At 44.8% G+C, this 13,953-nt stretch overlaps 1 protein-coding gene and 1 long non-coding RNA gene across 6 annotated transcripts in view; one reads left to right on the plus strand and one right to left on the minus strand.

Annotated features, from left to right (window-relative positions):
• Positions 1 to 2,174: 2,174 nt before the first annotated feature.
• LOC137353364 (uncharacterized) overlaps positions 2,175 to 13,953 on the minus strand; it is a 28,058-nt gene continuing 16,279 nt past the window's right edge. Inside the window, exon 3 of the long non-coding RNA XR_010969844.1 lies at positions 2,175 to 3,091. This is a non-coding gene — a long non-coding RNA (uncharacterized lncRNA). The remainder of the gene's footprint in view (positions 3,092 to 13,953) is intronic.
• The window catches only part of LOC137353363 (caspase recruitment domain-containing protein 11-like), an 82,910-nt gene continuing 75,142 nt past the window's right edge, over positions 6,186 to 13,953 (plus strand). For 2 of the 5 annotated variants that reach the window (XM_068019541.1, XM_068019545.1), the window contains exon 1: positions 6,186 to 6,503. In XM_068019541.1, the coding sequence (XP_067875642.1) occupies positions 6,476 to 6,503 (28 nt within the window). In that variant the 5' untranslated portion in view covers positions 6,186 to 6,475. Of the gene's footprint in view, positions 6,504 to 12,113; positions 12,349 to 13,953 lie in introns of those variants that run through there. The other 3 variants (XM_068019543.1, XM_068019544.1, XM_068019540.1) reach the window with 2 other exon arrangements.

Below are 13,953 nucleotides of genomic sequence, written 5' to 3' on the forward strand. Positions count from 1 at the left end.
TGGTGATGTTGAGCTGTTAAAACCCAATTATTCCAACAGTTCCAGGATGGGTTCTGCATCTGGCTTCACTGAAGAAACTGTATTGATCTAAAACACGTAAAAATTCTAGAAAGATAATGGTACTCTTGCAATTAGTGCGCCTTTGGTAGAGGATTTTTTTTGCTGGCGGTTTGTGCGCTCTTTATTTTCAATTCAACAACTTGCATTTATATAGCACCTTTAATCTAGTAAAGACATCCCAAGGCCCTTCACAGGAGCGTTAATGAACAGAATTTGACATCGAGCCACACAAGGAGATACTGAGACAGGCTTGGTCAAATAGGGATGTTTTTAAGAGTGTTTAAAGGTGGATAAAGAGGCGGAGAGGTTTGGAGAGGGAAATCCAGAGCTTAGGCCCTCGGCAACTGAAGACACAGTCACTACTGGTGGAGGAATGATGAGTTGATGCAGAAGGTCAGAATTAGAGGAATGCAGAGATCTCAGAGGGTTGTAGGGCTGGAGGAAGTTACAAAGATAGGGAGGGGTGAGGCCGTAGAGGGAATTGATAATAAGGATAAGAATTTTAAAATTCAGTTGTTGCTGCACCAAGAGCCAGTGTGTGTCAGCAAGCACAGGGGTGATGGGTGAAGAGGGCTTGGTGCAAGTTTTGAGTGACCTCAAGTTTACAGAGGGTGGAATGTGGAGGCTGGCCAGAGAGCATTGCAATTGTCGCATCTGGAGGTAAAAAAGTCATGGATGAGGGTTTGAGCAACTAATGACCTAAGGTAGGGAGAATAGGTAGTTCAAGTCATAAATTAGCATATATGTTATAACATAGTACCAGAGACTGACAGACACAGAATGAATCCCACACTCATGTATAGTAGCCCAGACAGATAAAAAATGCTTCCACACTCACATACTCACTTTCACACTGACAGGTACAGAATAACTTTAAATTCCTATAGAGTACTAGAGACTGACAAATACAGTGTTGATCCCACACTCACCACTGTACCAGTAAATGGCTGATAGACAACAAATTTCATTGACTGCAGACTGAGATAAATAACGATTCTCACTCTCGCAGACAAGTAAACAGGCTGGCTGATGTAACGCATTTATAACTCGTGTTCGTTTGAACAAAATATGGTCATAACTCGTCTCCAACGCGAGTATTTCTAAATCCCCCCTCTCCAATATCGTGTGAACAATTATAGTCTAATTGACTGCCTTTCAGAACTGCAACCTTGGCTGTACCACTGATTAGTGACGTCAACTGGCCAGAAGCGATAAATGCACCAAGAGTGACAAAAATTCATATCATGAGCTGAATTTTTCGCTTCAGAGGCGAGAAACAGGAGGCAGGACTGTTTCCGTGTCCCAAACCCACCCTTGGTGGGGAGGGGAGGGGGCGGTAAAATAGTCACTTTTGGGGTTTTGATTGGGGTGATTAATTTGCATGGAGACATCTTCCTTCTCCAATGAAGGGTGACAGGCAGGCTCTCGAAGCTGGAATAATGGAGGATCACACTGGGTGTAATGTCTTAACTGCCTTCTTGAATGGCATGGAGAACCATTCAGCGGTATCTTAAAGGCAATTAGGGATGGATAATAAATGCTGACCTTGCCAGCAGTGCTCATATCCCGTGAATGAATAAAAAAACAGACTAAAAGATAGCAGTATATATTCCATTACATTATATTACATTACAGACGCTAGGCTATTCCAACATACTCCTGGCTGGTCTCCCACATTCTACTCTCCGTAAATTTGAGGTCATCCAAATCTTTGCTGCCTGTGTCTTAACTTGCACCAAGTCCCGTTCCCCTATCACCCCTGTGCTCGCTGATCTACATTGGCTCCCAGTCAAGCAACATCTTGACTTTAAAATTCCCAGCCTTTTTTTCAGATCCCTCCAATGGCCTCACCCCTCCCAAACTCCGTAATCTCCGCCAGCCCCACAACCCTCTGAGATATCTGCACTAATCTAATTCTGGCCTCTTGAGCATCCTCGATTTTAATAGCTCTACCATTGGTGGCCACACCTTCAATTGCCTAGGCCCCAAGCTCTGGAATACCCTCCCTATACCTCTCCACCTCCACCTCACTTTCCTCCTTGAAGACACTCATTGAAACCTATCTCTTTGACCAAGCTTTTGGACATCTGACCTAATATTTCCCTACGTGGCTCAGTGTGATATAATGTTTGATAACGCTCCTGTGAAGTACCTTGGGATATTTTATTACATTAAAGGTGCTATATAAATGTAAGTTTTTGTTGTTGTTACAGAATGAAACCTACAGTCACACAGCACCAGAGACTGACAGATACAGATTTAATTCCACACTCGCATATGGTAACAGATTAGCAGAGACAGAATGAATCCCCTCACTCTTTTGCACAGTATCAGAGATTTTGAGTTACAGATTGAATTCCACACTCACATACAGTATCAGAGACTGACACATAATAAATCCAAGATTTACATACTATCCCAGAGGGTAAAAGATACAGAATGAATTCCAGTCACATACAGTACAAGAGACTGACATATACAGTATGATTCCTGCACTCCTATACAGTATGAAAGAGACTGACAGGTACAGGATGATTCCCACACTCACACACAGTACTTGAGACTGACAGAGACAGAACAAATCCCATAATCACATTCAAGGCTAGTTTTGACAATGACAGGTATTGACAAATCCCGCAATCACATACAATAACAGAGCTCAACAGAGAGAGAATTAAACTCACACTCAGCTGCTGCACCAGAGACTGCCAGATACAGATTGAATCCATCACTCACACAGTTCCCAAGAATGACAGATACAGAATGAATCCCACACTCATACACAGTACCAGAAACTGGCAGATAATAATGAATCTCACTCTCACGTAAGGACAACTGTTCGATAGATTTAGCACAACATTATAGCTAACGTTTGGTACAGCAAAATGTATGAACAGCTCATCTCCAAGACTAGTTTTTGTAAATCTCACTTGTCCATTATAATGCGAATAATTCTTGCCCGGTGTGTCCCTCTGATCTGTAAACTTCGCTCTATTGGAATGTGCTGACATCTCCTGGCCAGATATGAGAACTGCAACAGAGCAGAAGAAATTCACATCATCAGCGCAATAAGAAGATATAGTAAAGAGGATTAATATGGTAGACTAAAGGCCAGCTCGGGTCTACAAATGAAACCCGACCCGAGCCTGACAGAACTATATCCGACCCCGAGCCCAACCTGGCCCGAGTCTTTCCATTTTTTCCCACGCCCAACCCGTCCCGTCCCGACCATCAGTTAACCTACCTTCTGTTTTTCACTTTGTTGCCGATCTGCACAAGCTTAAAATAACTAATAAAACCACCTTTTTAGTTCAAAAATTACATTAACATTGGAGCCACGTACCTGAGGTTGTGATGGAGCGTGTCTGGCCTGGCCCGACCCGACCCGACCCGAGCCTGAATGCCGGACCCGGAAGTGCGAGCGAACCCGACAAATGTCGTCAGGTCCCCTCGGGTTCAGGTCGGGTAGCCGCCCTTTAGGGTACACCTAGAGATGGTTCAACTTGTGCAGGTGTGCAAAAACGAGTGGCCACCGATATAAAATAGTCACTGACAAATCCACTAAATATATAATTCTTTTCTTCCCCAGAAGTGTTAGGAATCTGAATAATGCCATCACATGGAAAAGTTGAGGTGAATCGCAGAGATGCATTTAAGGGAAAGCTAGATTTGTATATAAAGGAGGAAGGATTTCTAGGATACGCAAAGAGAGTTACCTGAAGTAGGGTGAGTGGAGGCTCTTGTGGAGCAATTGGGCCAAATCAAGGGTGGATATTCCATGTAGAATGAATCCAGACTTGCAAAATGAGACTGACAGATACAGAATGAATCCCACTGTACCAAAGAGGAGAAATACAGATTGAATTGTACAAACACACCACCAAAGACTGACAGATATAGAATGAACCTTACGCTCACATACAGGTAACAGAGACAGAGTGATACAGAATCAATTTCAATTCCGTATCACAGGGCACAGTGTCACAGAATAACATATACAAGATCAACTCCAAACACATAAACAACACCACAGCGCAATTCAAAATAAGTCCCTCACTCACATAATGGCTGGAATTTTATGCCCTCCCCCCTCCAACCCAGGAGCAGGCTAGGAGATGGGGGCAGGCGTAAAATCATGTAGGTTGTTGGGGTGCCTATGCGCCCCCAGTGTTATTTTATCAGCGGTTGTGGAGGAGGCAGGCAACCCACTGGCCCGTAGGCCAATTGAGGCCCGTAAGTGGCCTATTAATGGCCACTTAAGCGCCTCTTCCCCTCGCCACTGAGATTTAACCAGTGGCAGGGGGTGTCTACACCAAGAAGGGAGGTTGCCCAACAATACAAGGTGCCCTCCCTGCAGGCCTGGGGGGGGGGGTGTCCTCCTCCATGGGCAATCTATGACCCACAGAGAACCCCCGCCTGCAAAACCTTTACCTCCACAGACACCCCTCCCCTGGATGGCGCCCACCCTCCTACCCCCACCCACCCCTCTTGCCACAGGGCCTTCTGCACTGGCCCCGGTGACTATGCAGCAATTACCTGAGGTCTAGGGGTTCCAGCATTGGGCCTGGGTCCAAGGCCTCTGCAGTACTGACTTTAAAGAGGAGATGCTGGCGCTGGAAACTTCGCTTCTGGAATAACGGAGGATCATGCCGGGTGGGGAAGGGGTGGTGGTGCGAAAAGGCCAAGGTGGGGTATGCCCCACCTTTTCAGCCTGGCGCCGAAAGCCCCATGAGCTGCACAAAATCCAGCCCATATTGAATACCAGAGACCGACAGATCCAGAATGAATCCCACACTCATATATAGTGACAGAGACAGAGCGACACTGACTGAATCCTACACTCCATACCATACCACTGACTGACCACTGTAGAATGAATTCCAAACTCACACACAGTACCAGCAACTGAGAGATGCATTATGATTCCCACATTCATTAGCTATACCAGGGACATTCAGAATCAGAATGAATCCCACAGTACTAGAAGCTGGCATGCAGAATGATGAGTAATGTAAACTTAAATTGTTGGTTGGCTGCAGCGACAACTTCCATTTCTCACTGAGTCAGTTGCTTTCTGGATGAAGCCCTGCCCCGTGCTGATGTCATGAGGCGAAGGCACGCCCATTAAGTTCAGTCTTCAGCTGAAAGGCTGGTTTATAACGATTTTAAAAACTTTTAAACACTTTTAAAAGCTTTGAACCACTGTTATAAAGACACTTTTTAAAACTTTTGAATACTTTTATAATCTTTTACATACTTTAACAAACTTTGACTGCCCAGTGACTGTCCCTGGGGAGCATCTTGGACAAACTGCTTTGGTTTTCTACAGGAGCTGTACAGCCACAGTGGAGCTTAGAGCTTGAAAAACTTAAAACTATCAAAGAAAAGAGCAAATGGTGTTTCCTTAAAATAAATTCAGACCATCTCACAAGAGGAATACACAAATCTCCCTCTCTCTCTTAGACTGGAACTGCACTAAAACTGTCCAGAGTAATTCAAATGAAGTTTCTTCCCTTCTATCCCAATCCTCTAATTCTTCAAACATGCATTGAGAGCGGATGTGCAAAAACTAGGATTTATAATCCTTAATACACCACTAACACAAAGTCCTTTCAGAAGCCAGTGGAAAAATACAAATGCTTTGTTTATTTTTGTTTCAATGTCCTTTATTAAGGCCACAGTAACAGCCATGCTTGTCATCCCTTCCACTGACAGTTTTTCATATAATTCAATGGTTAACTAATGCTTATTAATGAGTGTAATGTGCTTTATTCATTTAAACTACTCCTAAGATCATATTGCCCAAACTGGATACATTATAAGCCCATATAGTTCAGATTCCCTTCTGCGCACTCTGTACCATCAAGTAAAGATACAAAAATCTTCCATCGAAGAATGTGACTTCAATCCATAATTCTGTGGCTTTTTTTTTGCCTTGTTCAGGATTCTGCGTCTTAGAAAGTCAGGTTTTATTTAATGATGCAGAAGGGAATACACCCTCAGCTGTAATAAGCCTGGAGGCAATCATTTTCACACAGGACGGGAAGTTATTTTGTGTGGAGGCGGCTGGATTGCCATGTGACGTTCAATGTTAATATGCTTGATGAACTTTAGACACTTTAACGTGAGCATTTCAAGCTGCCTAGAGATAATTTTGCATGCACTAATTTGAAAGGTATAATCTGCATTCTCATGCCTGCATCACTCTATGAGAAAACTGACGCTGCTCCTTCAGGCTCTGATAGTGCTAATTTTTCGAGAAGATGACTCAGTTCCTCACACTGACAAGTTGAGAAATGCTTTATTTTAATCTTCTTTTTGGACCTCACTCCTCAGCACCAGTGGGGCTCTCCGGATGACAATCTTCACTTTATAACGGCTCCCCGGATGAAAGTTTTTCTGCACTCACGCAAAAATGGCTGACTGCACCATTTGTCTGGAACGTAAGTCTGGTTAAAATTAGTTTCTACTGAATTTGTTCTTTGATTTTATTGCTAGGATATATAAAAAAGTAAAATTGGAGTAAAATCTTTTTGAAATCCAGTTTGCAACATGTTTGCAACACGGAATCTAAAGATTTTAACCAGTGACATTATTGTTGCAAATTTCAGTGGAAGTTTATAACTATGTTGACTTATTACAAAGAAGAGCTCCAATATGACAATCCAATTCATAAACACTGCTGCTGCCAGTGTCTTCCTAATGCTGCATGGGCTCCTGAGCAGACGCTGTGCCTGCTAATAGCTCGAAAAAAGTCTGAAAATGTGTGTAACTTCTGGGCAAATTGTCAAATTGCTTTACAAACTGGTCCAGTGAGACCATCAGCGTTCACAGTTTATTGGGACCGCAAAATCCGAGCCATTGTGAAATAAAATAGCTTAATGTTTCACGTCATACCTGTATGACACAGTGCTCCCTCAGTCCCCCGGTGACAATATTGAGGATCTTTGAATACATCTTCCAACCCCCACCCCCCACAATGGCAATTCCAGCCATTCCGTGCCCTTTCCCCACCCCCCCCCCCCCAGAATGCTAATAATGAGAATGTGCCCTTCTCCACCACCCCCCCCCCCCCCTCCAAACTTTGGTAACTTTTCCCTTTACCCCCTTCCCACCAGCACCCCCACCCCCCCCCCACCGACCAATCTGCAGCATTGTCACCCCACTCCCCTCCTGCCCAGAGAAATATCCTCCTTCCCCCACTCCCCACAGGTGTTGCACCACATTTCTTTGAACGGTGATTCGGAGGCACGACATTGTCAGCCGCCCGAATGAAGATCGGTGCAGCAATTTAGGAGGGGATGGGACCCTCATTAAATCAGGTATGTAAATTAGTTTACATATTGAAATAGGGGGTCCCGTCGCCGAGCGGCGGGGTGACCGCCACAAGGCCTTACCTTGCCGACGCCATGATCGGCACGGGGCCTGCTGACGGGGAATTTGTTGTGGGGGAGGAAGGATCCATGTGGGTAACAATGACATAGGTAGGACTAAGAAAGAGGGAGTATGAGTGGCTAGGGGCTAAATTAAAAAGCAGAACCACAAAGGTAATAATCTCTGGATTACTACCTGACCTATTGGCAAATAGGCATAGGGTAAATAAGATTCGAGAGTTGAATGCGTGGCTCAAAGTTTTTAAAATTTGTTTCATGGGATGTGGGCGTTGCTGGCTATGCCAGCATTTATTACCCATCCCTAATTGCCCATGAGAAGGTGGTGGTGAGCTGCCTTCTTGAACCGCTGCAGTCCAGTTGGGGTAGGTACACCCACAGTGCTGTTAGGAAGGGAGATCCATTATTTTGACCCAACAACAGTGAAGGAATGGCGATATAGTTCCAAGTCAGGATGGTGTGTGGCTTGGAGGGGAACTTGCAGGTGGTGGTGTTCCCATGCATCTGCTGCTCTTGTCCTTCTAGTTAGTAGAGGTCGCAGGTTTGGAAGGTGCTGTCGAAGTAGCCTTGGTGAGTTGCTGCAGCTCATTTTGTAGGTGGTACACACTGCTGCCACTGTGCGTCAGTGGTGAAGAGAGTGAATGTTGAAGGTGGTGGATAGGGTACCAATCAAGTGGGCTGCTTTGTCTTGGATGGTGTTGAGCTTCTTGAGTGTTGTTGGAGCTGCACCCATCCAGGCAAGTGGAGAGTATTCCATCACACTGCTGACTTGTGCCTTGTAGATGGTGGACACAAGAGGTGAGTTACCCATCACAGAATTCCCAGCCTCTGACCTGCTCTTGTAGCCACAGCATTTATATGACTGGTCCAGTTCAGTTTCCGGTCAATGGTGACCCCAAGATGTTGATAGTTGGGGATTCAGTGAATGTTATTTGCCACTTATCAGCCCAAGCCTGGATGTTGTCCAGGTCTTGCTGCATTTGGACACATGCTGCTTCAGTATCTGAGGAGTCACGAATGGTGCTGAACATTGTGCAATCATCAGCGATCATCCCCACTTCTGACCTTATGATGGAGGGAAGGCCATTGATGAAGCAGCTGAAGATGGTTGGACCTAGGACACTGCCCTGAGGAACTCCTGCAGTGATGTCCTGGAGCTCAGAATATTGACCTCCAACAACCACAACCATCTTCTTTTACGCTAGGTATGACTCCAACCAGTGGAGAGAGTTCCCGCGATTCCCATTGACTCCAGTTTTGCTCAGGCTCTTGATGCCATACTCGGTCAAATGCTGCCTTGATGTCAAGGGCAGTCACTTTCACCTCACCTCCGGAGTTCAGCTCTTTTGTCCATGTTTGGACCAAGGCTGTAATGAGGTCAGGAGCCAAATGGCCCTGGTGGAACCCAAACTGAGCGTCAGTGAGCAGGTTGTTGCTGAGCAAGTGCCGCTTGATAGCACTGACAACGACATCTTCCATCACTTGATTGAGAGTAGGCTGATGGCCGGGTCGGATTTGTCCTGCTTTTGTGCACAGGACATATCTGGGTAATTTTCCATATTGCCAGGTAGATGCCAGTGTTGTAGCTGTACTGGAATAGCTTGTCTAGGGGCACGGCAAGTTCTGGAGCACAAGTCTGCAATATTATTGCCGGAATGTTGTCAAGGCCCATAGCCTTTGTAGTATCCAGTGCCTTCAACCATTTCTTGATATCACGCGGAGTGAATTGAATTGGCTGAAGACAGGCATCTGTGATGCTAAGGACTTCAGGAGGAGGGCAAGATGAGTCATCAACTTGGCACTTCTGGCTGAAGATGAACGCAAATACTTCAGCCTTGTCTTTTGCACTGATTTGCTGGGTTCCCCTATCATTGAGGTTGGGGATATTTGTGAAGCCACCTCCTCCAGTTAGTTGTTTAATTGTCCACCTCCATTCACAGCTGGATGTGGCAGGACTGCAGACCATAGATTTGTCTATTGCATGCTGCTTCCCCTGTTTGGCATGCAAGTAGTCCTGTGTTGCAGCTTCACCAGGTTGACACCTCATTTTGAGGAATACCTGGTACTGCTCCTGGCATGCCCTCTTCATTGAATCAGGGTTGGTCTCCTGGCTTGTTGGTAATGGTAGAGTGGGAGATATGCCGGGCCATGAAGTTACAGATTGCGGTTGAGTACAGTTCTGCTGCTACTGATGGCCCACAGAACCTCATGGATGCCCAGTTTTGAGTTGCTAGATCTACTCAAAATCTATCCCATTTAGCACGGTGGTAGTGCCACACAACATGATGGTGAGTACCCTCAATGTGAAAACGGGACTTTGTCTTCTACCAATATTGTCATGGACAGATGCATCTGCGACAGGTAGATTGGTGTGAATGAGGTCAAGTAGATTTTTCCATTTTGTTGGTTCCCTCACCACCTACCGCAGACCCAGTCTAGCAGCTATGTTCTTTAGGATTTGGCCAGCTCAGTCAGTAGTGGTGCTACCGAGCCACTCTTGGTGACGGACGTTGAAGTCCCCTACCCAGAGTACATTTTGAGCCCTTGCCAATTGATGTTCAACATGGAGAAGCACTGATTCATCAGCTGGTAGAGTGGGGGATGGTAGGTGGTAATCAGGTTTCCTTGCCCACGTTTGACCTGATGCCATGAGACTTCATGGGGTCCAGAGTCACTGTTGAGGACTCCCAGGGCAACTCCCTCCCAACTATGCCTCCACCTCTGGTTGGTCTTTCCTGCTTGTGGGACAGCATTTACAGATGGATGGTAATGGTGGTGTCTGGGACATTGTCTGCAAGGTATGATTTCATAAGTATGACTATGTCAGGAACAGCTTTCCCAATATTTGGCATAAGCGCTCAGATGTAAGTAAGGAGGACTTTGCAGGGTCGACAGGGCTGGGTTTGCTGCTGTCGTTTCCAGTGCAAAGGTTGATGTTGGGTGGTCCGTCCAGTTTCGTTCCTCTTCTTAGGCTTCGTAGCGGTTTGATACAACTGAGTGACTTGCTAGGCCATTTCAGAGGACATTTAAGAGCCAACCACATTGCTGTGGGTCTGGAGGCACATGTAGGCCAGACCAGGTAAGGTCAGCAGATTTCCTTCCCTAAATGGCATTAGTGAACTTCCTATTATATATATGGTATATAAATATATATGTCTATAAAATGCCTATTATATTAGTGAACCAGATGCTTTTTTTTAAACAACATTCAACAACGGTTTCATGGTCACCACTTTTCAGTTCCAGATTTATTAATTGAATTCAAATTCCACCATCTGCTGTGATGGGATTCGAACCCCTGTGCCCAAATCATAAGCCTGGGGCTCTGAGTTACTAGTCTAGCTACCACACTACTCGAACTACCACACTACGCCACCGCATCCCCTCCAAGGGAAGGGAGGAAAAGAGAAGAGATACATTGGAGAGGAATCATAATTAAATAAATAAATAAAAATGAGTCCTCCACTGCCAAAATAGAGTGGTTAACCCGATGAAACAGATGATATGAAAATTCATGTCATATGTATCCTTCCTGAACTTTCAGGCTAATTCACAGTCCACTTCCTGGTAGCTGTTGCTATTTATGATGATTGGCAGGGTGTGGGTTAGCTCAGAGCTGAGTAATACAATATTACAGCAGCAGTAGCTCAAGACCTATGACAGGTCACAATGCAGGCTAATTGATAGGTTGACTCTAAGGCTGTCAGTCATGGTCTAGGCCGTTTCCTCACGAACCTGTTCAGCCATTCAAACATATCACAGCTGATCTGTACCTTAACCCCATCGACCCATCTTGGTTCCATATCTTTTGCGGCCTTTTCCAAACAAAAATCTATTGATTGCAGTTTTGAAGATATCGATTGACTCCCAGTGTCCACAGTGAGTTCCAGATTTGCAATAGCCTTTGTGTGAAAAAGTGCTTCCTGATTTCCCTCCTAAATGGTTAAGCTTCAACTTTAAGGCAATGGGCGGTATTTTATTGATGTGACGTGGGTCTCGGCCACCAACTGAAGAGCGAGCAAGAGAGCCCTGTGTCGTCTCTTTATGGGAAGGCCCCCCACATCACCAGTGACAGTGGGATGAGGCCCTTAATTGGGCATAAATTGCCCATTTAAGGACCTCAATTGGCAGCAGGGCAGGAAGGCCATCCATGGGCCTTCCCGCCACGGACTTAATTTATGGGTATTGTTGCCATTATTCTGATTGTGGGATCTATGAAGAAAGAGCATGGGAGTGGGACAAACTCGACAGCTCTTTCAAAGAGCTGCCACAGGCACGATGGGCCGAATGGTCTCCCACTGTGCAATATGAATCAATGACTCTATAAGACTGAATCTATATCCTGTGTCCTTAGTCTTGACCCATACCAAGTCTATAATCTTGGGTTTATAATTGAGAGTCGGAGGCCCTAAATCAGTTCCAAATCTGTAATCCTGAATTTATGCTGTGTCTTTAATCTTGAGCCTATACTCGATTTTATTCTGAGCCTATAGGCAGGAATCTATAATCCTAATCCTGTGTCTTGTCTATTGTCCTGAGTTTCTATTTTAAACTGTGTACATTCCCTTTTGGAAATGGGAGGTCCTCACTAGATAGCGAAGGCTAGGACACACCTTCAAATACCTTAATCAACTAGCTCAGCATTCTAAAGTACATAGGTCAGTGGCAGATTCAATGAGTAGCTCTTCAATTATTCACAAACTGCTTGTCCAGACAGGCTTCTCGACTTACAGAAAGAGAAAAGAGAGAATTGTCAGCAGCCGTCTACCTACATTAACCTTTATTATTTAAGCTTATCTTTATCCGAGCAGTAGATAAGAACTGGTCTGGCCTCTCGCTCATGCTCCCCGAGTTTAAAGGCAGAGATTGTTGCTACAGCTCTCCAGACGCATGAATGGTAAGTTAGAAAACTTTTTACAGCACTGTTTCATCCTGAGGTTTGAACGCCTTGAATAGTTTACGGTGCAGCTTGTGTTACAGGAGCTCCGGGAGGTGAGTAAGCTGCAGGCCAGCTTTAACAGAGAGAAATATGAGAGAAAAAGAGGTGTGTTTGTCTCGCAAGGAATTATCCATCCTGGGTCTCAAATACTATAACTATGTAAATCAGTACATCTTCTGCATCTGTCTCCCTATAAATTGGTACATGTTGTTAATAAATGTATTGTTGTTGAGTGATTCTATACAGGTTGTACTAGCACAAACTGGCTTATATTTAAGTACATATAACTTTTATCAAGCATGGCGCAACTCCTATATGTGGAGTATGGTAGCACAGTGGTTATGTTATTAGGCTAGTAATCCACAAATATGAGCTCAAATCCTACCACAGCAGCTGGAGAATTCAAAACAAAGTTAGTATCAGAAATTATGACCATAAAGCTACCAGATTGTTGTAAAAACTCATCTAGTTCAATAATGTCCTTCAGGGAAGAAAATCTGCTGCCCTTACCCAGTCTGGACTATATGTGACTCCAGCGCTATAGCAACATGGTTGACTCATAGAGTCATTTATGGCATAGAAGGAGGCCATTCAGCCCATCAAGTCCACGCTGGCTCTGCAGTCAGTCCCACTCTCCGGCTCGATCCCCATAACCCTCCAAGTCTATTTCTCTCAGGTGGCCATCCAACTTCCTCTTGAAGTTGTTGATTCTCTCCGCTTCCACCATCTTGTGGGCAGCAAGTTCCAGGTCATTACCACCCGCTGCGTAAAAGGGGTGCTCCCTCATATTCCCCTGCATCTTTTTCCCAAAACGTTCAATCTGTGTCCTCCTAGTCCTTGTGCCATTTGTTAAAGGAAACAGTTTTTCCTTGTCTAACTTAGCTAAGCCTCTGATAATCTTCCACATTTCTATTAAATCTCCCCTTAGCAAGCCATTCCGTTGCATCTAAATGATACAAAGAAAAATCTATCTGGATATATACAATCATTACAGACACAATGCAGCTTCATTTTTATTCCTTCATGGGATGTGCCTGTCAATGGCAAGGCCAGCATTTTTATCATCCATTCTTATTGCCCTTGAGAGGGTGGTGGTGAGATTTGGAACTTCAGGAGTCAGTGTGGTGAAGGTGCCCCCCATAGTGCTGACCGGGAGGAACTTCCAAGATTTTGACCCAGTGATGATGAAGAAACGTTGATATAGTTCCAAGTCAAGATGGTGTGTGGCTTGGAGGGGTACGTGCGGTACAGCTCCTGTATCGATACATACACCTCATTGCAAGCATTATAAAACAGGTAGAGCTCATGTGGACGAAAAGTACAGCACATATAAGTGTGTGAAGCTCATAAAGTGCTTGTAACAGCTTCAGTTTTTTAATGAATTGTCAATGCAATTCACAGAAGCCCTGTTTGCTCTCTTTTCCAGCTGTTATTCTGCAATTGCATGTTAGCAACAACATTTGGAGCTATTCTCCCAATATCCACTTTGCATTCTTCCAAATAGAATAGATCCAGTTTACAGCACAAAAACAATCGGCCCATCTGGTCAATGCTGGTGTTTAT

This window comes from Heterodontus francisci, chromosome 41 (genome assembly GCF_036365525.1).
Source record: "Heterodontus francisci isolate sHetFra1 chromosome 41, sHetFra1.hap1, whole genome shotgun sequence".
Classification (NCBI taxonomy): domain Eukaryota; kingdom Metazoa; phylum Chordata; class Chondrichthyes; order Heterodontiformes; family Heterodontidae; genus Heterodontus; species Heterodontus francisci.